The following is a 26,179-nucleotide window of genomic DNA, read 5'->3' on the forward strand; positions in this document are numbered from 1 at the left end:
TGGGCTTCCCTGGTGGCGCAGTGGTTGGGAGTCTGCCTGCCGATGCAGGGGACACGGGTTCGAGCCCCGGTCTGGGAGGATCCCACGTGCCGCGGAGCAACTAGGCCCGTGAGCCACAACTACTGAGCCTGCGCGTCTGGAGCCTGTGCTCTGCAACGAGAAGCCGCGATAGTGAGTGGCCCCCACTTGCCACAGCTAGAGAAAGCCCTCGCACAGAAACGAAGACCCAACATAGCAAAAATACATGAATAAATAAACTCCTACTCCCAACATCAAAAAAAAAAAAAAACAAGAAAAAAACTCACCTCATACCTCTGACAGGAAGAAAGTAACCATTAAAAAAAAAAAGAAAAAAAAAGAAGTCCCTCCTCTAAGCAGAATAAAGCTGGGTAAACGGCAAATGGAGACACCGTATGACAGGAGCGCAGTGTTGCTCTTAGTAGAAACAACTGCACAGCCAGAAAGGGAAGAATGATGGCCACTTTCCCACATTTTTTGAGGCACCAAGATCCCACAGGTCAACATGGGAAGATAGGGCCTGCCCTCTGAAGGGGACGGTTGAGTGGATGGTGGGAGGAAGAGATGTCACAGGTAGATACGGAGAAAGCAGGAGCCCTAAGCCCTGGAATCCAGACACCCCCCCACCCCCCGCCCAGTTCTGCCTTTTACAGGACTTAAAACGACTGCCTCTAGGCTCTGGGCCTCTGTCTCTCACCTATGACTCCCCTCATCACTGATGAGGGCACAACCCTGCTGCTCCTGAAAGACGCAACTGTCGGAGTACCCGGACCGGAGTCCTAGGCCTCTGCCTGTCACCAGAAACATTAAGTACGGTACGGGGCGAGTTTCCTCGGGTCCCCTGAGAGGCTCACGTCTTCGGGGTCTTGCTACTGGTGCGGAAGTCACGCCCCAGGTCCCGGAGGAGCGGCGCCGGCGGCCCCCGCCCGCCAGGGTCGCGACCCCTCAGCCCAAGCTCGGAAAAGAGCCTGCACCTCCACCCTTGCGGCCCGGCCCGCGCTCACCGCCTTCTCCAGGTGGCTGCGCGCCTGCTCGCTGTTCTTGGTGTGGTGGTAGAGCACGGAACCGAGCTGCAGGTGTGTTCGGGCCTCAATGCGCTGCGGCGGCTTGAAGGGGAACACGGCCTGCAAGCAGTGCACACACAGGCGGATCTTGGGCGGGCTGGAAGTGCGGAAGTGTTCGGCAAAGCCCAGGAGCGCCAGGTACCACGACTCAGCCGCCTCGGCCTGCGCTGCCTGGGCCGCCGCAGCCTGAGCCGCCGCCGCCGCCGCCTGAGCCGCCATTTTGGCCTCCCCCAACAACAATCTGCAGCCACAGGGAGGCGGAAGCAGGCGCACGGGGCGGGGCCGGGAGCGCCTCGCGTTTCTCGCGAGAGCTTCTGTACAAAGCATCCTGGAACATGTAGTTTGTATTTGGAGTGGCCGCGGCTCCGGGAAGGTCTGAGAAAAGGCGACACCCTCTGGTCCGCGGGACTGTGATCGGAGATTTCCGATGGGCTGAGGTTTGCATTCCTAGGGTGAAGACCCCAGGTGTCCAAGCAATGGCAGGGCGTGGCTTGGCGATGCGGACTACATCTCCCATCAGGCCATGCGTACTATAACAAGCGCCCCCCGCCACCACCACCCCTCCGCCCCCGGTGGCGCCGGAGCATTGTGGGATTGGATGAGTCTCAAGATGGACAACCGGGATGTTGCAGGTAACAGCCCCCGCCTCCCCGCAAGCGTCTGCCTGGGTGTTCGGGCTATGAGTCTTTGCTTAGCCCTACCGTCGGGCCTACCTCAACCCGCCGGCCCTTAGCCTCAGCTTCTCGGTGGCTGGAAGAGGCGGCTTCTGCACCACCCCCGTCTCCCGAGACCCCAGACCCAGTTACCCCGTCCCCGCCCACCCCCCCCAACCGCTGGTTTGCTGAGGACGCCAGGCTTTCCTTAAAGGCCGCCACCGGGATCTGCCCTGCGCCTGCTTTCCGAAATAACCGCCTTCAGGGCTGCTCAGAGCTCCGCTCCCCGAGCCAGTGGCAACCTTGGGCTGTCCTGCGCCTCTCTTCGTGGCAGCTCCTGACTGGCCTGTATCCCGCTTTCTGGAAAAGCTGTTTTTCCGAACTGCACTTGGCCTCCCTGTACACATTTTCCTGGGTCTTTAGAGCCCCTACTTTAGCACAAGCCTTATTCTTCCACCACCCCAGCCCTAGCCCTCCACCCAGACTGGGATACGTGGAAGAAATATTCATTGTGTGCTAGGCACTGTGCTAGTTGCTGAGCATGTAGTGTAACCAAAACGGGGCCATGCCTTCCTGAAGGCTACTTTCTACTGGGGCATCACAATGCACAAAAAAGGAAATCTTTACAGAGAGTGAGTTATAATGATACGAGAGAGTGGAGGTGCAGGTTGCTGATATTGGGTGGTCAAGGAAAGCCTTTTTGAGCAGAAGATATTTGAGATGAGAAGATGCCAACTATTGGAAGGCCTGGAAGGCAGAGCCTTCTATGCAGAGGGGGACAGCAAGTGCAAAGGCCTTGAGAGCTTGTCATTTTGAAGAATGTCAGGGATGAAGTGGAAGTGGGGAGGGGAGCCATCTCTGGCAGCGTCTTGAAAATCGGCTTTCAGAATTTGGATTTTATTTTGAGTCCCATGGGGAACGTTCGAGGTGTCTTCTCCATCTCCACAACTACCACCCTTGTCTGAAGACACCATCATCTTTTGCTTGGAGCCAGTAAGCCTCCTCGTTGGTCTCCTTGCTGCCTATGCACTCTGTCCAATCAGTAGACAGAATGATCTTAAAAATAAAAATACCAGTTAGATCTTATCAGCTTAATACTCCCCAGTCACTTCCTAAAACCCTTTAAGTAAAACTCAGACTCCCTATCTTGCCCTACCCCCGCTAGCCCCACCCCTGGAACCGCCTGCTCTGACTACATTGGACCTCTGCTTCTTACTCTGCCCAGATCACTCCCCATGTGGCTTTTCAGGAAGCCACCTCTTTATCTTTCTGGTTTTAGCTTAAATGTCCCCTTTTTTAAAGGTTATTTTCTGGCTGGCTGTATAGGTGGTCCTCTGTTATGCTTTCTCATCTCTTTTTTTGTTTCCAGCAGAGAGCTCTTATCATGATTTTGCAACTACTTTTTTGTTACAAGTCTTTTGTCTCCTCAGCCAGAGGTGAATCCCACATGGGCAGAGGCCCCTTCTGTCTTGATTAGCACCAAGTACAGCATCTGGTGCATAACTCAGTAAATGTTTGCTAAATAAATGAAGGAACAGATGTGTGAATGTCAATCTGAATGTCAGTTGCTGCGGGCAGCAGCATCTGGGCTGCTCCCATAGCAGCTGCTGGGCATGTTTTTGGAGCAAAGGTGATTTCTGTTGTACTTCTTTTTCCTCCCCAGGAAAGGCTAACCGGTGGTTTGGGGTTGCTCCTCCCAAGTCTGGAAAAATGAACATGAACATCCTTCACCAGGAGGAGCTCATTGCTCAGAAGAAACGGGAAATTGAAGCCAAAATGGAGCAGAAAGCCAAGCAGAATCAGGTGGCCAGCCCTCAGCCCCGGCATCCTGGCGAGTAAGTCTACCCTGAGGCTGGATTAGGGTCTTCGAGGGTCACCAACAGAGGGTTTTGCTTGCGAGAGTAGTCGAGGTGTTTCTGCATCTAGCCACAGCCTGATGGTGCAAGGAGGAACGCAGGTGCACTTCCAGGAGGCTGTGTGGCAGGAGAGAAACAAGGGGTGTATGGGAGCCCAGAGGATGGCTGCCAACTCTTTCACTCAGTGGTTATTTACTGCTGACCTGTTGTGGGACGGAGCACGGAGCAAAAACCCAGATTCCATCTCTGCCTTTATGGGGCTCACAGTCTACTTGTGAAGGGATGCTCTGGTAGGTAACATGAGGCAGTGTGCTCCCAGATGCAGCAGCTGCCGTAGGGATGCAGAAGAGGCTCTGCGTTCTGAAGGCCCCAGGCAGAGCCAGCCCTTTGAGGAAGCAGGAAAGGACTGCAAAGGGCAGAAGGGAGGCGAGCCCCTGTGTGTCAGGCAGCTCGAGCTGCTGCACCAAAGGGGCTGTTTCTGAGCCAGGAGAGAGGGTTTCCTCCTGACTGTCCTGAGAGGCTCTGAGGGCACCCAAGAGTTTTGAGCAGGGGTGGTGTGATCATGAGGGCACCCAAGAGTTTTGAGCAGGGGTGGTGTGATCAGGGTGACAAGATCCAAGAATTTCAGGCTGGAGGTTGACAGAGACAAGCCCCTTCCTCTGCGGTCTGAAGTGTGGAGCATGTTAGCCCTCCACTAAGGCTCTGTTCCAGCTCCCACCTTTTCTAAGAGTCCGTGGCTTCTCCTTGAGGGCGGAACTTAGACTTTATTCTTGTTGGAACCTCCAGGGTGTTCAGGAACGTGGGGACTGGATGTTGAATGATCTGTGGGTGGGCTTGTGGACTGTCACCCCTGGGGTTATGGAAGGACTTGCACAAAGATGGGAAAGGCCTGTAGGACTGCTTCCAAGAGGGACCCCTGGAGGCTGCTGGATCTCAGCGCCAGGATCAGGCAGCCAAAAAGGAACATCAGGTGGGTGGGTGCAGAGTACAGGTAGCTCTGAAAATAAGGTTGTTTTCCCCATTGTAAAAGCTTAGAACACCTCAGAATTTCGTGCTGCAGAAATAAGAAACATTCAGGTTGCCTCAAGAGAACCATTTTGATATACTCCCTTCCCATGTCATTGCTTTGTTTCACTAAATTGTGGTTAGTTTCATATGTCACTTCCCCCACCCCCCACTTTTTTTTTTTTTTTTGTGATACGCGGGCCTCTCACTGTTGTGGCCTCTCCCGCTGAGGAGCACAGGCTCCGGACGTGCAGGCTCAGCGGCCATGGCTCACGGGCCCAGCGGCTCCGCGGCATGCGGGGTCCTCCCGGACCGGGGCACGAACCCGCGTTCCCTGCATCGGCAGGCAGACTCTCAACCACTGCGCCACCAGGGAAGCCCCCCCCGCCCCCCACTTTTTAAAGGAAAAGCTTCCCCCCAACCCCCGCGTTACAACTCTTTAGAACCGCTACAGTGTTAAAGTTTTATTTATTCATATTAAGATATGACTTACATGCCATAAAATTGACTTTTTAAACTATACAACCTAGTGGTTTTCAGTATATTCACAGCATTGTGCAACTATTACCACTAATTCCAGAACATTTTGTCACTCCAGAAAGAAACCCCTTGCCCATTAGCAATCACTCCCCATTCCCTCTTCCCTCAGCCCCTGACAACGACTAATCTACTTTCTGTCTGTGTGGATTTACCTACTCTAGATATTTCATGTAATACGCGGCCTTTTCTGTCTGGCTCTTTTCACTGGACGTGATGTTTTCAAGGTTCATCACTTTGTAGCATGTGTCAGTACTTCATTCCTTTTTTTGGTGGCTGAATAATATTCCATTGTGTGGATGGACCATGTTTTGTTTATCTGTTCATCAAAAGCCATCATTTAACAGCTGTGTGATAACCCCTGCCATTTTTAAAAAAATAGATTTTATTTATTTATTTACTTATTTATTGGCTGCGTTGGGTCTTCCGTGTCTGTGCGTGGGCTCTCTCTAGTTGCCAAGGGCTTCTTATTGCAGTGGCTTCTCTTGTTGCAGAGCATAGGCTCCAGGCGCAGGCTTCATTAGTTGTGGCCGGGCTCCAGAGCGCAGGCTCAGTAGTTGTGGCGCATGGGCTTCGTTGCTCCGCGGCATGTGGGATCTTCCCGGACCAGGGCCCCATGTCCCCTGCGTTGGCATGCGGATTCTTAACCACTGCACCACCAGGGAAGCCTCTGCCATTTGTTATGGGTGGTTTTCAAGTGGGATTTGTGTGCTGACATGCTGCTGACCCAAAGTGTTTTTTGGGGGTTTTTTTTTGGCCGCACCGTATGGCTTGCGGGGTCTTAGTTCCCTGACCAGGGATTGAACCCAGGCCCTTGGCAGTGAAAGTGCGGAGTCCTAATCACTGGACCGCCAGAGAATTCCCCCCGAAGTATTTTCTTGTCCTTCATTGTCCCTGCCTTCTTTCTGTCCCTCCTGAGGGAGGTGCACACAGCATGAGGACAGGGCCAGGGTCACTAGAAGGCCCTGCTTGTTTAATGCCAAGGCTGGTTATCAGCAGAACTTTCTCTTTCACATAAAATAACTTTTACTGCCTTCTCTCTCTCTTTTGTTTTTTTTTTTTTTTTTGCTGTACGCGGGCCTCTCACTGTTGTGGCCTCTCCCGTTGCGGAGCACAGGCTCCAGATGCGCAGGCTCAGCCACTTTGAGGCATGTGGGATCTTCCCGGACCGGGGCACGAACCCGTGTCCCCTGGATCGGCAGGCAGACTCTCAACCACTGTGCCACCAGGGAAGCCCTCTCTTTTGTTTTTTAACTTTAAAGATAATTCATATATGTGGTAGAAAACCTGGGAAGTAGAGGAGAAGAAAATGAGGAAGAAATAAAATCACTTGTAATCCTGCAACCCAGAGGCAAGTGCTGGTTGCATTTGATGGATTTTTGTAACAATTTTTCAGTCAAATATATTTTTACATAAGTAGGACCACCCTGTAGATACTGTTTTATATCCTGCCTTTTTGTTTTTCATTTAACGTTGTGCTTGGTTGCTTTATTCATAAGAATTTAACTTTTCAGGGCCACTCCATCTGCCTTATGGATGTCTCGTAATTTATTTAACCAGTGCCCCTTGTTGACTACTTAGGTTTTTTTCCACTTTTACTTCATTAGAACGGATTTCTAGGAGGATAAAACTTTACTTTAAAGGAAAAAGTTCAGACCTGTGGGCTCCCTGAGCTTTTTCAGTTATTGGGTGTGTCTGTATGATGGATGTGCCCCTAAAAGCAGCACATACGAGGAGTTTCTGAGGTTAGAGCAAGATAGTATGCTGTAGGAAAAGATGAAAGAAGTAGAATATATGCTACGATCACAGCCTTATTTCCTCTATTTCTAATCTAAGGGGCAAATCAAAGAAGTATATCAAAGTATTAATTGTGGCTCTTGTGAGGTGAGGAGACTTTTTTAGGGTTTTCTCCTTGCTTTCTACATTTCTGTTTTTTTCCACGTTCCCATTTGCTCATAATGAGCCTCTATCACTTTTTTGATAAGGAAAGATGAATTTGAATTAAACATTTAGGCCCCTGAGTTTGCTTTTGTGTTCGTTAAAAATAAATTTTTCTTATTTCAAAATAAACCATATTCTTTTCAAAAAGAGAAAGTAATAAAAATATAAAATTCCCCTGTAATTCTCCCACCAAGAAATTGCTTTGGGTATTTTCCTCTGAACATGTGAAACCCACAGAAGCGCTGGCTGACCCAGGCATGGAACTGCGGTCACACGCAGGTACAGACATAGGCCCTGCCTTTGAGAACTCTGCAGTCTAGCTGGGAAAACAGACGTAAGAGTCAGTGATAACCCAGATGATTTGTTAACAATAAGTATGGCAGATGGTTCTGAGCCATCTTCTTGGGGAGGCCCTTTGGGCCTGGAAGGTCAACATGCGGGTAGAGAGAACACCAGCACAGATGGGATTGCTTTGACTAGAACAAGATTGTTCCATCTTACTACTCTGAAGACTGCTCTGTGCACTCAGTTGTTCCCTGGCATCTTTGGGGGCCTGTTTTGGGTCCCCTTAGGTGAGAACACAGGGGTGGGGGTGGGACTGAGGCCGGCAAGGCGTGCTCCCTCCCCTCTTCTCAAGGCTTACCCTGTCTGTTCTCTGTCTCGGGTCTAGAATTGCAAATGCACACAACTCTAATGTTTCCAACAAGTTTGCCAACGACGGCAGCTTCTTGCAGCAGTTTCTGAAGTTGCAGAAGGCACAGACCAGCACAGGTGAGTGCAGTCTCCCCCTCCCATCTCACCTCCTCCTAGAGCTCCCTCTGCTGGCTTTCTCTCCCAAGGGTCCCTCAGCACCTCAGAAATGGCAGGTCCTACCTTAGACTTGTTCCTCTCACCCCTCGTTCATTGAGCGCCCTCATTCTACTCGTCCTCACGCTAAACGCCCAAGGGGAGAGTGCAGACCTTGCCCTCTAGATGCTTACCCGCAAGAAGTGGAGACAAAGAAGCCAGGTTTTGATCCAGGGGTAGGGGCCAGGACTAAGCATGCCCCAGGGTTGTGGGACTGAGGCTTGAGTCAGAGTGGCAGCCCAGGTGCAAGGAACAGGACCCTCTTCGGGCAGGGGCGGGGGACGGGTGCGCTTGGCCCACAGGAGCCCCATGGGACACGCCAGGTGTGAGAATCACCACCTGTGGGAAGCCCACCTGTATCTGTGGTTGTGCAGTTTACCAGTCTCATTTTTACTGTAAGAAAGTTACTGGTGAAACAGCTGACCTTCAACCTTTGTCAGGTTTCCCAGGTAACAGTGAAGACAGTTAACCCAAGGCCAAGTTTGCCCACAGAGAGGGAGAAAGGGCTATATGAGCTCTTCACTGCAGGGTCTCATGCCATGAGTCGTGTTTGAAAAGTACCAAATAGACTGGCTCCAGCCCGCTACTGACAAGCAGAGGCAGTGAGTGTAAGCTGGACGTGGGGGTTCAGGTCTCATCCGGAAGAGCTGCAGCATCCCTAGTCTATGGATATAGGCATCAGAGGCACCTACTGCCAGAGTTGCCGCCTGCAGAGACCCGGGCAGGGTGACCACAGTAGGTTCTTCTCTGCGCCTCAGGGGTCCTCATCTGTAAAATGGGGGTGGCGTCCTCCCTGAGCACTTCTGGTCACCCACTGCCTACCAGTGCTATGCGAGAAGTTAAGAACCCAGCCACCTGGGGCTCAGGGTGTGCAGGTTAGGCAGGAAGATAGGAAACCTGCACCACAGACCTTGAGTGTGGGTATCCTTCCTTGTATCCCAAGATGCCCGCCCGAGCGCGCCCGCTGCCCCGCCTCGTGTGCTCCCGCGCACTGGGAAGAGGCCCCCCCTCATCAGTAGCCCGCCGGGCCAGATGAAGAACTACGTGCACGCCAAGCAGCTGCCCGTGGCCAGCCGCCCGAGCGTCTTCCAGTCTCCTGACGAGGACGACGAGGAGGACTATGAACAGTGGCTGGAGATCAAAGGTGAGGGGCCGGGGCTGCTGCCCCCCTTCCACGGCTGCCCCTCCAGCTGCTCCAGCAGGGTCCACGGGCACCGGGGACAGCGCAGCCAGGGCTGTGGGGTGCTTGGGGCTGTGGTCAGGGGGTGCCTCCAGGCTGAGCCTTCAGGATGAGCGAGGTGAAGGAAGGGGTGGGGAGCAGAGCATGGGGAGCATGGAGGGGCCGCAGAGTGTGGGCTTCATCCTGGGAGCTGTGGGACCCACTGTCCACTTGTGTGGGGGCTGGCCTCCGGGGGGGCGTTCTCAGGGGAGCATTCACTTGTGCCCTCCTCATCCAGTACTAGAAGAGGAGCTCCTCAGTGCGGGTACTTGTCTCCACGAGTTTGGGCCAGAGGTATGAGCGTGCCGGTTGGAGGGCGTGCTCTCCTGCCCAGGGAAGGACAGTCATTGGCCTTGGGTGAGCCAGTTCCAGCCCCATGGTGGAGGAGGGCGGAGGAGGGTGGTGATGGTGGCACTCCTAGTGCATCCAGCCATGACCATATTCAGAACGAGACGTCGGTGCTGTGTGGAGAACGAGCTGTGTGAAGTCCTGGCCCTAGGCCACCTCTGCTCCAGGATGGCTAGCACAGTCATGTCTCCCTGACAGGACAGACTGAAGCGACCATATAATCATGCCATGACAGCCTCTAGGCCTCTTGTTCTGGATGAGGGTGCCGGCTTCAGGCCGTGCATCTAAACACATCAGGGGCAAACCTCGAAGCTTGGAGCATTAGTCAGAATGGAGTCAGTGAGTGTGGTGTTCCCTCAGAGAGGGGCCCTGGCAGTTCAATGGTACCCTGCTGGGAACTGCTACTTTATGAGGGACAGTGGGTGTCTCAAGGCCCTTGAGGCTTTTATGGCCTGCTGTTGATACAACCTCAGAAAAGCACCTGTGCTTGTAAAGTGATCAGGTCAGGGTTGTTGCCAGGCATGTGGGAGGAGGATGAGGCTTAGGGAAAAGGTAGACACAGAATGTCTCTGAGACCTCTTATAGGTCCTCCTTAGGCCACATGTTGTACCCCGCCACCCCAACCCTGCGAGCTTCCTGGCAGTACAAGCAGCAGGGGGAATAAGAGTGGCCACAGGCTCAGTGTCTGGCCCCATTGCCAGGAGGAGCAAACATTCCTAAGCACTGACTGACATCAAGAAATTTCTTCTGGGAGTTTTCATATGAGGGATGTGAGCTGTATGGTGGCTGACAGTCTCAGAAACAGGCCAGCAGTAAATACAAAAGCAAGTTCCATGTGGCTCAAAGTGGAGGCTAATACAAAAAAATATATATATAAATATATATGTGTGTGTGTGTATATATATACATATATATGTTTTGTTTGTTTTGTTTTTTTTGTCGGTACGCGGGCCTCCCACTGTTGTGGCCTCTCCCGTTGCGGAGCACAGGCTCCGGACGTGCAGGCTCAGCGGCCATGGCTCACGGGCCCAGCCGCTCCGCAGCATGTGGGATCTTCCCGGACCGGGGCACGAACCCGTGTCCCCTGCATTGGCAGGCAGACTCTCAACCACTGCGCCACCAGGGAAGCCCCCAAAATACATTTTTTAGTGGTGTTCACTGAAAGTGCTCTGAGGTAACAATTAAACCCGTTGCAATGAGTGTCCCTAGCTCCCAGATGTTGGTCTGGAAGCACATGTTCTCACTCATGGAAACCAGGACTTCTTGGAGAAATGGCTGGCTCTAGGTCTGGGCAGGAAGCGTCTGAGATGATCCTGAAGTGCCCTGTCCCAGCAGGTATCGAGGAGGCCATCAGAGACTGGGGTCATGTCCAAAGGCCTCGGGAGTCAGCTTGAAGAGGCTCCACTGGCCACAGAGCGGGTGATTGAGCTTCTGTGATGATATTAATTGTGTTGGATTGAAACCCACTGACATCTTAAAATCAGAGTTTGTAATGATATTTTAAAAAAAAGAATTTGTCTTTGAAGGATGAAAGGGAATTGATTTATTGTACTGAACACTGGTAAAGAAAGGGATTGAGCATTCCGCAAAAGGAGGGGGAGGGTGGCTATGTTTTCCAACATCTCCCTGCCAGCCTGGGGACTGGCTTGGCCTTTGGGAGGCTCACACACTTTTCTCCCTCCAGCATGTCTCGCAAAGGCTGTCTAGACCGACTCACCCCTCATCATGGTGCTTTGTGCATGGACCCGGGACGCCCGACAACCTCCCGCATTTCACCCTCTTCTCCCCCGACCCCTCTGTCCTTGTGGTCCGTAGAGAGAGTGTGCCTGTTGACTGTGGGGTGTGTGAGTTGAACCCCAGTACTGACAGCCTCCTTAAAGTTTCACCCCCAGAGGGAGCCGAGACTCGGAAAGTGATAGAGAAATTGGCCCGCTTTGTGGCAGAAGGAGGCCCCGAGTTAGAAAAAGTAGCTATGGAGAACTACAAGGATAACCCAGCATTTTCGTAAGTACTTCTGGGAGGGGAAGGCCACTGCTACTTAATGTTCTTGCCACATGTTAGTACATGCAAATGTTCTTGTAAAACCCTGGTGGTGACTGAAGCTGGCCGGGGCTGGGTGCTTACTTGTGTGGGCCAGATACTGTTCTGAGAGCTTTCTAATTCACACCAGAGGTAGCAAGGGGCCCCAGTGTGGTGTGGAGACTTACTTTTGGGCCCCATCGAGGTGTCTCTGCTCACCAGCTTGCTTTTGCACAGTATGTCTTCAGAAGCTGCATGGGTCCACCCATCCCCGTTGCTCATTTTCCACTCTTTGTTTTACAAAACTCTCCAGGTTTTTGCATGATAAGAATAGCAGGGAATTCCTCTACTACAGAAAGAAGGTGGCTGAGATAAGAAAGGAAGCACAGAAGTTGCAGGCAGCCTCTCAGAAAGGTAGGTGGCTGAAGGGGGTGGGAGGTTCTAGGGAGGCGTGTGGACAAACCACGCCCCAGGTGGAATCGGGGTTCCTTACCTGGAACCCGTCGTGGTGTGGGGTGGCGTTGACAGTGCAGGTCTATGCCCTCCCAGGGAGCTGGGGTCATGCTGGGACCAGCACTGCCCTCCCTGCCAGTGCTCTGAGACGAAATCTAAGGGTCAAGGTCATGTCCAGGAGCTCAGCCCTGTGCATGTAAATGGGGCACAGGGGAGGAACATTTGCCCCTTGGTTCATGGTCGTTTTCACAAGTGCTAATGAGCACCTGATGCGTGCTGGGCACTGAGGACACCTAGAGACAAATGCAGTGACTGACACTTGTCGAGGGGGGCCAGGAGACAAAAACGGTCAGCTGGTGGGATGAGTGTCGGGAGGGTGAGATGCTGCCTGGTCTCCAGCTGTAATGAAGTGAAACCCCAGCCAGGTACTGGTTGGCAGCAGGGGGATTGATGTTTAAGCCAAATGTGGGCCACAGACGTTGGTTCATCATGTCTGTCACTCGCAGTCCTGTGCCCTGACCTTCTTCCCAGGAGAGGTGGGCCAGGCCCATCCCCCCATGTGACCTGGGGGGACAGCTGCCAGCAGAAAGACTGACGTGGGGATTCCTATCTCTCCTCCAGCCTGGACCCAGACTCTCCCTCACATTCTGTTCCCATGTCCCAGTGTGGGTCCAAAACCCCCAGACATATGGGGTGGGAAGGGGTCGGGTGTGGGGGGCAGAAGCTCAAGATATATTATTATATTAATTCAGGTGTTTGGTTCCAGTGCAGTAATCTGATTCCCATTTGCCTGTTTTTCTTTGTATTGTTCCTAAAATAAACCCCTCTTGTTGCCCGGGGTTCTTAGCAGAAATTAGGCTGTTGGGTGTGGTGAGTTGAGCTCAGTACTGACAGCCTGCTTAAAGTTTCACCCCCAGAGGATGAAGAGGTCAAGAACCTCGCAGAAAAGTTGGCCAGGTTCATAGCGGATGGGGGTCCCGAGGTGGAAACCATTGCCCTCCAGAACAACCGCGAGAACCAGGCATTCAGGTAAGCGGTGGGGGGAACCCACTGGAGAGGTAACCTCTCACCCTAGTCACAGCTCCCCCGCTGAGAAAATGGGCTTGGTGTGGTATTGAGACGTGCTAGGGTCCCATGGCAAGAAGTTGGCAGGGCCAGGACTCAGGTCCAGGAGTTTCTGACCACAGAGTTTAGGCGTGCCACCGCATAGGCATTCCCCAAGTGCACATCGGTGCCCTGAATCATCTCTGAGGCAGGTGTGTGGGGACCTTTGGGGCCTTGTGTTTTCCAGGTGCCTCATGGAGAAAGTCTCTAGCACTTGCCTTGCTCCCTTGTAACAGAATAGGCCAGGCTCTCGAGCAGAAACTCACAGAATTGTTGTTCACTGTTTGCACCCTGAGGGTCTCATCTTTACACAAGGGAAATGGCAGGAAAGCAGGGAATGTAATACCTCAGGCTCTGGGGAGGGGGAACCCACAGCCTGTGTGCAGGTTCCACAGAGTGGGTGGGACAAGCATCCTGGCCTCCCTGCTGTCCCCAGCCACAAAGTCACACACCACTCCCTCAGGCTGGGTCTGTGCTCCCCCCGCTCTGTCATTCGTTGGGTGGGTTCAGCCCCAGCTCTTTGTGGGGGAAGGCGGGTCGGGGGGCTGGATGTTGGGGTGTGTGGGGGTGGTCACTGCTGCAGGGCGGGGGCCGGCAGAGGTTTGTGAGGTGGACGCTGAACCTGTTGTGGAGGTGATGCACCCATGAGGACGCTTGGCCACGAGTAACACAAGTCCCCATTCAGTCAGTGAGGAGATGCGATGGCGCTTTTAACGAATGTGCTAGAGCAGCAGCCATCTGGGCTGGTCGATTCTGCAGCTCTAGACACCATCAGGGACTCAGGAAGAAAGAAGAAGGTGTGGATGCTGGGCAGGCGGCCAGTCGCATCTACTACATGTGAGCCAGCGTGAGCTAGACATGGAACAAAGTGAAGGGCGTCTGGAGGGACTGCCACACAGGAGTGAAGTGGCAGAGATGGCGGGCGCTGTGCCACCGTGGCGGGGGAGCAGGGTGAGCGTTGACGCAGTGCAGATGGGCCTTGGAGCCCGGCCGGGCTGGGTCCCAGAGGGCTCAGGTATCCACTGAGAGCCTTTGGAGGGTCTGCATAGGGAGTGACAGGGTCAACTGTTCTTCCAGGATCATCTGGCCACAGTTGTGGAGGGTGGTCAGGCACACCAGGTTGAGGCACATGGGGGCAGAAGGGAACCATCGCGTGGGGCCGGGGGTGGGGAAGGGCTGCTGAGGGTTTCAGGTGTCCCTGTGTCTGGTACCTGGGCAGCTAGGAGCTTTCATGGGGGCTGTGGGGTGTTTGGGTCTAGAGTTCAGAAGACCCAGGATCTCCTCACAAAGTAGTGATATTGGCCACCACTCTGCACTACCCAAACCAGTGTTGCAGTGTTACGGTATAAGTCACTACGTCTTTTTTTTTTCTTCTTCATTTACCTAAGTAAGTTTATTTAAACAGGAAACTTAGTGTACTGTCACTTAGCGTGACAAGAGCTGACAAAAAATCTATCTCAGGCGAAGTGGGCGAGGTAGTGGAACTCTGTACAAAACCCCCAGCGCAGGTGGCTCTCCCTGGTCACAGGGTTCCAGGGCTCAGCAGCTCCAGCCGAGCCTTTTCCCTGGGGTCAAAGCGAAGAGACATTATCACCACAAGTGACTCCAGGCCCTCCCTGCAGCTCTTGTGCCTTGTGGGGGCATTACTGGCAGGCATCCAGCTTGTTGGGTGTGGCTTTGATGGAGGCTAGAGGGTGACTGCCACGGATGAGGACAGAGCCTGGGGGTGTCTGGCAGAGAAGTAGCTGAAGGTGACCAGCGTGGTCTGGGGGAGCTCATTTCAACACCAGAGCTGAACTACAGTTGGCACTCCGCACATTGGACCTGGGCAAGGCATGCAGGTTCATACCAAGCAGACTGTTTCATCTTCACATGGGGTCAGGTGCAAGGCAGCTCCTCTCACCCCAAATCTAACAGCCACCCGTGTTCCTGCCGCTCTGGGCCCTTCCCTTCTGATTTCCCAGCAGCTATGAGTTTTGGGAAACAATTGTAATAGCTGTGCTCATCTGTAAAGAAGCTGGAAATGTCTGTTCCTTTGACCAGTCATTCTACTTCTGAGATGCCATCCCCAGAAATAATGTTATATATATAGCACTGTCATAGTCTTGAAAAATTAGTAACACAATGAAAGTCCAGCCCCAGTGGGCTAAACTCCTATAACTGCATCTCCCCAGTGGAATCGTGGCCATCGGAAGGCAAGTTGTTGAAGGTGGTAGCAGCCAGCACACCTCAAGCCACGTGTGACTCTAACACATCACCCGGGTGAACCATGTTGTTCTTTACAACAGCCTGGCGTGTTGGCCTTTAACAGGTGAGCAAGGCAAGGAGGCCAGTTGGTGGAGATGCCTTCACCACCATGCTACACTGCATTCTGACAGGAAAGCCTTATGTTGTCGGGTTAAGAAATTCTTAAAATATCAGGATATGGAAAATAGAATCACAGCTCTGTTCAAATAAATCTGCAGTGGGAAAAGTCTGGAAGGAAAAGACACTAAAGTGATAACTTTGGTTAACTCTGTGGGTGGGATTACACCAGTCAGAGGGGGTCTTCGTTGTAGAATCCCCTGCACCTGTGCCCGGGGCCCATAGTGAGCTGTTATGCTCCTTGCAGACAGGCATACCCATGGGGGGCTCCTGGGTGCTGCCTCTCAGAGCATCTCGGAGGAGAATCAGCATGAATCAGCAGCTGAGGCCAGGAAGAGGCAAGCTTGTGAGCCTAGAGAAGACCCACCCCGTTAGGAGCTGCCCCCCTGCCCCAGTGGGCGAATTCCCCAGTCTGCTTTTCTTGGAGGAACCAAATCACTTTAAATCCATGTCCTGGTTGCTACAAGTCTTTTTTAAATTCAGCCATCTGCTCCCTTCCCTCTTAGAACGACTTCTTGCTTTCGTCTCTTAATTTTTTTTAAGATGTTATTTTTTGAGCAGTTTTAGGTTCGCAGCAGAATTGAGGGGAAGCTACAGAGACTTCCCATGTGCCCCCTTCCCCGAAACATGCACAGCCTCCCCCATTATCAACATCGCCCACCAGAATAGTATATTTGTTACAATTGATGAACCTACGTTGACACATCATGATCACGCAAAGTCTATAGTTAGGGTTCACTCTTGGTGTTGCGTATTCTATGGGTTTGGACAAATGCGTAATGACATGTATCCATCATTATGATATCATACAGAGTATTCTCACTGCCCTAATATTCCCTGTGTTCTGCCTGTTCATCCCTTTTTCCTCCCTAACCCCTGGCAACCACGTAGTTTTGTCTTTTCCAGAATGTCATATAATTGGAATCATAGTATGTTGCTTTTTCAGATTAGCTTCCTTCACTTAGTAATATGTATTTAGGGTTGCTCTGAGTCTTTTTGTTTTTGTTTTTGTTTTGTTTTGTTTTGTGGTACGCGGGCCTCTCACTGTTGTGGCCTCTCCCGTCGTGGAGCACAGGCTCCGGACGCGCAGGCTCAGTGGCCATGGCTCACGGGCCCAGCCACTCCACAGCATGTGGGATCTTTCCGGACCGGGGCACAAACCCATTTCCCCTGCATCGGCAGGCGGACTCTCAACCACTGCGCCACCAGGGAAGCCCTCTGAGTCTTTTTTTGGCTTGATAGCTCATTTCTTTTTAGCACTTAATAATTTTCCATTGTCTGGATGTACCGCAGTTTATTTACCTATTCACCTCCTGCAGGACATCTCGGTCGCTCCCAAGTTTTGGCAATTATGAACAAAGTTGTTGTAAACATCAGTGTGCAGGGTCTTTGTGTGGACATAAATTTTCAACTCTTTTATACCAAGAAGTGTGATTGCTGGATTGTATGGTATATTTAGTTTTGTAAGAAACAGCCTAACTGTCTTCCAAAATGGCTTGTACCATCTGCATTCCCCGCAGCAACGAATGAGAGTTTCAGTAGCTCCGTATCAACATTTGATGTTGTCAGTGTTTTGGATTTTGGCCGTTCTTATAGATGTGTAGTGATATTCATTGTTTTGATTTGCATTTTCCTGATGACATGAAGGGAAGTATCTTTTCATAATGCTTACTTGCCATCTGTAAATCTTTGGTGAGTCTCATGTGTTAAGGTCATTGGCCCATTTTTTTTTTTTTGGTGGTACATGGGCCTCTCACTGTTGTGGTCTCTCCCGTTGCGGAGCACAGGCTCCGGACGCGCAGGCTCAGTGGCCGTGGCTCACGGGCCCAGCCATTCCACGGCATGTGGGATCTTCCCTGACCGGGGCACAAACCCGTGTCCCCTGCATCAGCAGGTGGACTCCCAACCACTGCACCACCAGGGAAGCCCCCATTTTTTAATTGGCTTGTTTTTTTTTATTGTTGGGTGTTAAGAGTTCTTTGTATATTTTGGATTTTTTTGTTTGTTTTTTTCTGGCTGTGTTGGGTCTTCATTGCTGCGCGTGGGCTTTCTCTAGTTGTGGTAAGCGGGGGCTACTCTTCATTGCAGTACGTGGGCTTCTCATTGCAGTGGCTTCTCTTGCTGCGGGGCATGGGCTCTAAGCATGCGGGCTTCAGTAGTTGCAGTGCATGGGCTCAGTAGTTGTGGCGCACGGGCTTAGTTGCTCCATGGCACGTGGGATCTTCCCGGACCAGGGATCAAACCCGTGTCCCCTGCATTGGCAGGCGGATTTTTAAACACAGCACCACCAGGGAAGTCTCCTTTGTATATTTTGGATAACAGTCTTTATCAGATGTGTCTTTTGCAAATATTTCTCCCAGTCTGTGGCTTTTTCTCCTCATTCTCTTGATGTTGTCCTTTGCAGAGCAGAAGTTTTTCATTTTAATGAAGTCCAGCTTATCAGTTGCTTTCATGGATCATGCCTTTGGTGTTGTATCTAAAAAGTTATTGCCATACCCAAGGTTATGTAGGTATTCTCCTATGTTTTATAGTTTTATGTTTTACGTTTAGGTCAGTGATACATTTTTAGTTAATTTTTGTGAAGGTTATGAGGTCTGTTTCTAGATTCTTTGTTTGTTTGTGTTTTTTTTGCATGTGGATGTCCAGTTTCAGCACCATTTGTTGAAAAGACTGTCTTTGCTCCATTGTATTGCTTTTGCTCCTTTGTCAAAGAACAGACTATATGTATGTGGATCTGTTTCTGGGCTCTTTGTTCTGTTCTGTTGATCTCTTTGTCCATTCTTTCACTAATACCCCACTGCCTTGATTACTGTAGCTTTACAGTAAGTCCCGAAGTCAGGTAGTATCAGTCCTCCAACTTTGTTCTTCAGTATTGTGTTGGCTATTGTGGGTTGTTTGTCTCTTTATATAAGCTCTAGAATGAGTTTGTCAGTATCCACAGAATAAATGATTTTGACTGGAATTGCATTGAATCTAGAAATCAAGTTGGGAATAACTGACATCTTGATAACATTGAGCCTTCCTATCTTTGAACAAGGAATAGCTCTTCATTTATTTAGTTCTTCTTTGAATTCATTCATCAGAGTTTTTTAGTTTTCCTCATATAGATCTTGTACATATTTTGTTACCCTTTACCTAAGTATTTTATATGGGGGAATGCTAATGTAAATGGTATTGTGTTTTTAGTTTCAAGTTCTACTTGTTCATTGGTGGTATATAGGAGAGTGATTGACTTCTGTATTTTAACCTTGTATCCTGCAACCTTGCTATAATACCTTATTAAGTTCCAGGGTTTTTTGGTCTATTCTCCCATCTGTGTTTTTTATTTTTATTTTTTGTCGCGCCGCGTGGCTTGCAGGATCTTAGTTCCCCAATCAGGGATTGAACCTGGGCTCTCAGCAGTGAGAGTGCAGAGTCCTAACCACTGGACCACCAGGGAAGTCCTTCATCTGTTTTTTCTATGTAGACGATCATGTTATATTTCCTTCTTCTCAGTATACCTTCTACTTCCTTTTCTCATCTTATTTCATTAGTTAGAACTTCCAGAATGATGATGAAAAGCATTGGGGAGGTGGGATATTATTCTTGGCTTGTTTCTGTTCTTAGTGGAAAAGCTTGAGGTTTCTCATCATTAAGTATGATGTTAGCTGTAGGTTCTTTGTAGATATTCTTTATCAAGTGGAGGAAGTTCGCCTGTACTCCTAGTTTACTGAGAGTTTTTCTCATGAATGGGTATTAGATTTCATTAAACGCTTTTTCCACAGTGATTGATATGATCATGTGATTTTTCTTTTTTAGCCTGCTGACCTGATGGATTACATTACTTGATTTTCTTTTCTTTTATTCATTTGTTTATAGTTTTTGGCTGCATTGGATCTTCACTGCAGCACGTGGGCTTTCTTTAGTTGCGGCGAGCAGGGGCTACTCTTCGTTGCAGTATGCGGGCTTCTCATTGCAGTGGCTGCTCTTGTTGCGGAGCACGGGCTCTAGGCACGCGGGCTTCAGTAGTTGTGGCACATGGGCTTCAGTAGTTGTGGCTCGCAGGCTCTAGAGCGCAGGCTCAGTAGTTGTGGCGCACAGGCTTAATTGCTCCGCGGCATGTGGGATCTTCCCGGACCAGGGCTCGAACCCACGTTCCCTGCATTGGCAGGCGGATTCTTAACCGCTGCGCCACCAGGGAAGCCCACATTACTTGATTTTCAAATGTTGAACCAGTCTTGCCTGCCTAGAATGAATCCCACTTGGTTGTGGTGTCTATTCTTTTTATACATTAGTGGATTAGGTTTGCTAATATTTTGTTGAGGATTTTTACATCTGTGTTCATGAGAGATGTTGGTCTATAGTTTTCTTTTCTTGTAATGTTTTTGTCTGGTTTTGGTATGAGGGTAACTGAGTAAGTTAGGAAGTATTCTCTCTGCTTCTGTTCTCTGAAAGGGATTGTACAGAATTGGTATAATTTCTACCCTAAATGTTTGGTGAAATTCACCAGTGAACTTTTGGAAGGTTATTAATTACTGATTCAATTTATTTAATAAAAACAGGCCTGTTCAGATTGTCTAGTTCTTCTTGTGTGAGTTTTGGCAGATTGTACCTTTCAAAGAATTGGCCCCTTTCATCTGGGTTATCAAATTTGTGGGCATAGAGTTGTTCATAGTAATCTGTAGTAATTTTAATGTCCGTGGGATCTGTAGTGATGTCCCCTCTTTCTTTTCTGTTGTTAGTAGTTGGTGTCCTCTCTCTTTTTTTCTTAGCTTGGCTAGAGGCTTAACGATTTTGTTGATCTTTGTTTCTTTTAACTTTTACAAATGTTCCACACTGGGTTTTCTGAAGGGGTGTACATGCTTGTACCATGACCCAGGAATACAAAGAAAATGACACAGTCTCCCCATCCCTCCATCCCACCCTACGATGTTAGCGGGATTGGGAGTCCTCCATCCCTCTCCCATCTCTGGCGTAGACATGTAGAAATAGTATGTGGATTTGTTTTCTGCTAACTTCCTTTTATACAAAAGGAATTTACAGCATCCTCGAGCCTGCATTTTGCTTTTGTATTACAGCATTGTGCCGTGACTGTCTTTCCAGGTTCATGAGTGCAAGTCTAGCCCCTTCTTGTCAAGGGCTTTGTAATCTCTGCTGTGCACAGGTTTTGCTATGTGGAACTGGGCTGTGACTCTTGCCTCTGGTGTGGACTCTAGAAGTGGGACTGTTGGCTCAGTACATGCATAGTCTGAGAGATGCTGGGCAGGTGCAGAAGGAGCTGCAGCCTCTGCTGGCTCTGAACCCAGCACCTCCTGCTCTGCACTTGGGGACCAACAGGTACCAGCAAGGCTGCTAGTGAGCTCCCTGTCTGTTCTGATGTTTAGTGTCTTTGTTTTGTCTCTGTCCACTGTTGATGCCTCTCAAGGGTGCATCAGAAAGGAGCACAAATACGCCCAGCTGTCAGGTTTGGGACAAATCCTGCCCCTTTTGGCACCAAGTGTCTCTCGCAACTCAGGATTTCTTGGTTTGTAGGCACTGGTGCACTCATCTAGGACAGCAGGGGAAGAAGCCTGGCAGAGCCTGGGGAAGGTCTGAGAGAGCCCGCACCTTTTCCTTCGAAGCAGGGGATCAGTGATATTGTGACGGGCATCCAGTAAAGATGGGGTAGGGGCTTGCAGTGGCCCTCAGCTCACAGGAACAGCATCATGACAGGCTGTGGCCATGTCACACTGTTCCTCTAGTTTGGGCCACCAGCACCAGCAGCCACTGAGGCCTGGCAGGGCAGGGTCACGATAGAGACCTCCATCTTGACATGACCCTGAAGTGATCTAGCTGGCCCCAGTGTGCCTACACAAGGCCCGAGCTTCTTCCGCCCTAAATCAGGGGTAGGGGGCTGAGGCCCAATGACGGTGTGCCCCCCACTCTCTTTTGCAGCTTTCTGTATGAACCCAACAGCCAAGGGTACAAGTACTACCGCCAGAAGCTGGAGGAGTTCAGGAAAGCCAAGGCTGGTCCCACGGGCACCCCCATGGCACCTGACCTCGGACTGAAGCGCAGATCTCCTCCTGAGACCCCGTTGGGGTCCATGCCCACCGCCACTGCCTGCCCTACCTCATCTGCCCCCTTGCCCAATGTCAACCCATCTTCAGCTGCCCCAGGGAAGCCGGCCACCACAGCCAACATGAAGAGGAAGCGAAAGAGCCGGTGGGGTCCTGAAGAGGACAAGGTGGAGCTCCCGCCTGCCGAGCTGGTGCAGAGGGACGTGGATGCTTCTCCCTCACCTCTGTCAGGTGGGCCGACCCCCTCCCTCAGCCTCCTGGGGAGGGTCTGGCATCTTTCACTGAGCGTAATGTTTTCAGGGTTCATCTGTGTTGAAGCACATGTCAGAATTTCATTTATTTCCACAGCTGAATAGAATTCCAGTGTACGGATAGACAGCATTTTGTTTATCCATTCATCAGTTGTTGAGAAGCTTGGGTTGTTTTCACTTTTTGGCGATTGTGAGTAGTGCTGCTGTGAACACTGGCCTACAAATACCGTTCGGACCCCTGATTTTGATTCTTTTTTGTATATACCTAGGAGTGGAATCACTGGGTCTTACGGTAATTCTGTTTCACTTATTGAGGAATTGCCAAACTGCATCCTGCAGCAGCTGCACCATTTTACATTCCTGTCAGCAGTGCACAAGGGTTCCAGTTTCTTCTCATTCTCGCCTTATATAGCTATTCTGATAAGTGTAAAGTGAAATCAAATTGTGGTTTTGATTTGCATTTCCCTAATGACTAATGGTGTTGAGCATCTTTTCATGTGTTATTGGTCAGTGTATAGTTTAGTTGGAGAAATGTCTGTTTTAGCCCTTTACCCATTTTTTAATTGGGTTGTATGTCTTTTTGTTATTGAGTTGTAGGAGTTCTCTAAATGTTTTAGATATTAACCCCCATTCAGATACATGATTTGCAAAAATTTTCTCTAGTTTTATGGGCTGTATTTTCATCCCCTTAATGTCCTTTGATACACAGAAGTTTTAAATTTTAATGAAGTGCAATTTATTTTTTCTTTTGTTGCCTGTGATTTTGGTCTTAAGAAACCATAGCCACATCCAAAGTCTTGAAGATATGCCCCTATGTTTTCTTCTAAGAGTTTTATAGTTTTAGCTCTTAAATTGAATTAATTTTTATATGTTATAAGGTAAGCGTCCAACTTCATTTCTTTAAATGTGGAGATCCAGTTTTCCCAGCACCATTTGTTGAAGAGACTATTGTTCTTTCTCCATTGAATGGTCTCTTGACACCCTTGTCAAAAATCCCATAGATGTAAAAGTTTATTTTGGGGCTCTCTGCTCTATTACACTGGTTTATATATCTGTCCTCATGCCAGTAGCACACTGTTTTGATTACTGTAGCTCTGTGGGAAATTTTGAAATCGGGAGTGTCAGTCTTCCAACTTTGTTCATCTTTCTCACACTTTGGCTATTCGAGGTCCTTTGAAATTTTGTATGAATTTTCAGATGGGCTTTTCCATTTCTGCAGAAATCATTGTTGGGTTTTGATAGGGATTGTATTCATCTATAGATTGCTTTGGGAGGTATTGACATGTTAACATTTTAAGTCTTCCAATCTGAGAACATTGGATAGCTTTCCATTTACTTGGGTTTTCTTTAATTTCTTTCAATGTGTTTTGTCTTTCTGTTGTACAAGTCTTATACCTCTGTTAAGTTTATTCCTAAGTGATTTACTCTTTATGATGCTGTTGCAAATGGAATTTTTTTTAATTTCCTTTTTGGATTATTTGTTGTTAGTATAAGAAATACAACTGATTTTTTGTGTGTTGATTATGTATCTTTTATCTTTTGCTAAATTCATTTATTAGGGTAACAGTCTTTAGGGTTTTCTACACATAAGATCATGTCATCTGCAGATAAGGATAGTTTTACTTCTTCCTTTCCAACTTGGATGCCTCTTATTTCTTTTTCTTGCCTAATTGCTCTGGCTAGGATTTGCAGTACTGTGCTGAACAGAAGTGGTGAAAGCAGGCATCCCTGCCTTGTTCCTGATCTTAGGGGGAAAGCTTTTGTTCTTTCACCATTGAGTATGATGTTGTATGTTTTTAATAGATGACCTTTGTCATGTTGAAGAAGTTCCCTTCTGTTCCTAGTTTGAGTGTTTTTATCATGAAAAAGTGTTAGATTTTGTCAAGTGCTTTTTCTACATCAATTGAAATGATCATGTGGGTTTTTCCCTTCATTCTATTAATGTGGAGTATTACATTGATTGATTTTTGTATGATGAAACCACCCTTGCATTCCTGGAATAAATCCCCCTCTGTTGTAGTAAATAATTAGTTTACTAATTATTTACATGCTGATGGATTTGGTTTGCTAATATTTTGTTGCAGATTTCTGTCTGCATTTATACTCATAAGGATTATTGGTCTGTAGTTTTCTTATATTGTCTTTGTCTGCTTTTGGTATCAGGATAATGCTGACCTCATAGAATGAGTTAGGAAGTGTGTCCTGCTTTAACTTTTTGGAGGAATTTGAGAAGAATTGGTGTTAACTCTTCTTTTAAATCTTGGGTAGAATTTACCAGTGCATTTATCTGGTTCTGGGCTTTTCTTTGGTGGGCTGGAGGGGAGAGTTGATTATTGATTCAGTCCCCTTACTTGTTATAGGTCAATTCAAGTTTTCTGTTACTTCTTGAGTTAGTTTTGGTAGTTTGTGCCGTTCTAGGTGATCCAGTTTGTGCCATTCTGAGTATTGTGATGAAATCTTGTGCTGTCTGTTCCACCCTGCCTGGGATGTGAATCATCCCTTTGACCAGCATATCCCACCCATTAGTCACCAGTAGTCACTCGGTTATCAGATTGACTGTCATGGTATTGCAGTGTTTATGTTCAAATAATCCTTATTTTATTATTTTACTTAATAATGGCCTCACAGCACAGAGTAGTGATGCTGGCAATGTAGACGTTCCAAAGAGAAGCCGTCAAGTATTTCCTTTAAGTGAAAGGGTAAAAGTTCTTGACTTAAGCTGAGGTCTCCAAGATCTATGGTAAGAACAAATCATCTATCCGTGAAATTGTGAAGAAGGAAAAAGAAGTTTGTGCTAGTTTTGCTGTTGTACCTCAAACTGCGAAAGTTGTGGCCACAGTGTGTGCTCAGTACTTAGTTAAGATGGAAAAGGCATTACATTTGCGATAAGATATTTTGAGAGGGAGAGAAAAACCACATTCACATAACTTTTATAACAGTATGTTGTTATAACTGTTCTATTTTATTATTAGCTATTGTCATTAATTTCTTACTGTGCCTAACTTATAAATTAAACTTTATTATACGTATGTATGTATATATAGTATACATGGGGTTCAGTACTATGTGTGGTTTCAGGCTTCTACTAGAGGGATCTTGGAATGTATCCCCTGCAGATAAAGAGGACTGCTGTATCCTCCTGTTGTTTTAGTAGTTGAGTCTTTCCTGTTTTTTTCTTAGGCAGTCTAACTAAAGATTTGTCCATTTCGTTGGTCTTTTCAAGAAACCAACTTTTGGTTTCATTGATTTTTCTCTCGTATTTTGTGTTTCCTGTTTCTTTTATCTCCATTCTAATCGTTATTTCCTTCATTCTGCTAACTCTGGAATTAGGTTGCTCTTCTTTTTCTAGTTCCTTAAGATGTACAGTTAGGTATTGATCAGAGGTCTTTATTTATTTAACTATCTATCTATTTATTTATTTATGGCTGCATTGGGTTTTCGTTGCTGCACGCGGGCTTTCTTTAGTTGCGGCGAGCTGGGGCTACTCTTTGTTGCGGTGCACGGGCTTCTCATTGCGGTGGCTTCTCTTGTCCTGGACCTCGGGCTCTAGGCATGCGAGCTTCAGTAGTTGTAGGACACGGGCTCAGTAGTTGTGGCACCTGGGCTCTAGAGCACAGGTTCAGTAGTTGTGGTGCACGGGCTTAGTTGCTCCGTAGCCTGTGGGGTCTTCCCAGAGCAGGTCTCGAACCCGTGTCCCCTGCATTGGCAGGCGGATTCTTAGCCACTGCACCACCAGGGAAGCCCTATCTTCTTTTTTAACGTGAGCATCTACAGCTATACATTTCCCTCTTGGCACTGCTTTTGCTACACCCCAGAAGTTTTGGTGTGTGCTGCGCTGTTGTGTTCATTCATCTCTAAGCATTTTCTGATCTCTTGTGATTTCTTCTTTGACCCATTTGTTGTTTAGGAGAGTGTTTAATATCCACGTTTGTGAGTTTTCCGGTTTTCCTTCTATTACTGATTTCTGGCTTTATTCCATTGTGATCAGAAAAGACACCTGGTATGATTTGTCTTTTAAAATTTATTAAAATTTGTTTTGTAGCCTAACAAATGATCTATCCTGGAGAATGTTGCATGTGTACTTGAGAATACTGTGTATTCTGGTGTTGTTGGATTGCATGTTCTATAGATATCTATTAGGTCTGGTTGGTTTATAGTGTTGTTCAGTCCTCTATATCCTTACTGATTTTCTGTCCATTATTTAAAATAGGGTATTGAAATCTCTAACAATTACTATGGAACTGTTTATTTCTCCCTTCAGTTTTGTCAATTTTTGCTTCATTTGGGGCTCTGTTGTTAAGTCTGTGTATATATTTAATTGTTATATCTTCTTTCTGTATCAAATCTTTGTAAATATATAACATCCTTCTTTGTCTCTCATAAACCTTTTTTGATTTAAAGTATGTTTTGTCTGATACTAGTATGGCTAGTGCAGCTCTGTCTTGGTTACTCTTTGCTTGAAA

The 26,179-nt window shown here is 48.5% G+C and overlaps 2 protein-coding genes and 1 non-coding gene across 6 annotated transcripts in view; 1 reads left to right on the forward strand and 2 right to left on the reverse strand.

Moving 5' to 3' along the window:
* Positions 1-1,308, reverse strand: part of MAU2 (MAU2 sister chromatid cohesion factor) — a 34,558-nt gene extending 33,250 nt beyond the window's left edge. For both annotated transcript variants that reach the window (XM_029216711.1, XM_029216710.1), the window contains exon 1: positions 1,023-1,308. In XM_029216711.1, coding sequence (XP_029072544.1) covers positions 1,023-1,301 — 279 coding nt within the window. In that variant the 5' untranslated portion in view covers positions 1,302-1,308. The remainder of the gene's footprint in view (positions 1-1,022) is intronic.
* Positions 1,309-1,634: 326 nt separating this feature from the next.
* Positions 1,635-26,179, forward strand: part of SUGP1 (SURP and G-patch domain containing 1) — a 29,899-nt gene continuing 5,354 nt past the window's right edge. Inside the window, exons 1-8 of one of the 3 annotated variants that reach the window (XM_029217467.1) lie at positions 1,635-1,714; positions 3,399-3,570; positions 7,745-7,845; positions 8,864-9,064; positions 11,368-11,491; positions 11,820-11,920; positions 12,865-12,988; positions 21,341-21,696. In XM_029217467.1, the coding sequence (XP_029073300.1) occupies positions 1,681-1,714; positions 3,399-3,570; positions 7,745-7,845; positions 8,864-9,064; positions 11,368-11,491; positions 11,820-11,920; positions 12,865-12,988; positions 21,341-21,696 (1,213 nt within the window). In that variant the 5' untranslated portion in view covers positions 1,635-1,680. Of the gene's footprint in view, positions 1,715-3,398; positions 3,571-7,744; positions 7,846-8,863; positions 9,065-11,171; positions 11,492-11,819; positions 11,921-12,864; positions 12,989-21,340; positions 21,697-26,179 lie in introns of those variants that run through there. The other 2 variants (XR_003792737.1, XM_029217468.1) reach the window with 2 other exon arrangements.
* On the reverse strand, positions 18,794-18,866 carry TRNAE-CUC. The gene has a single exon. It is a non-coding gene; the product is annotated as a tRNA-Glu (tRNA).

Source organism: Monodon monoceros, unplaced genomic scaffold (assembly GCF_005190385.1).
Source record: "Monodon monoceros isolate NGI ecotype Baffin Bay Population unplaced genomic scaffold, NGI_Narwhal_1 Super_Scaffold_12, whole genome shotgun sequence".
NCBI classification, from domain to species: Eukaryota; Metazoa; Chordata; class Mammalia; order Artiodactyla; family Monodontidae; genus Monodon; species Monodon monoceros.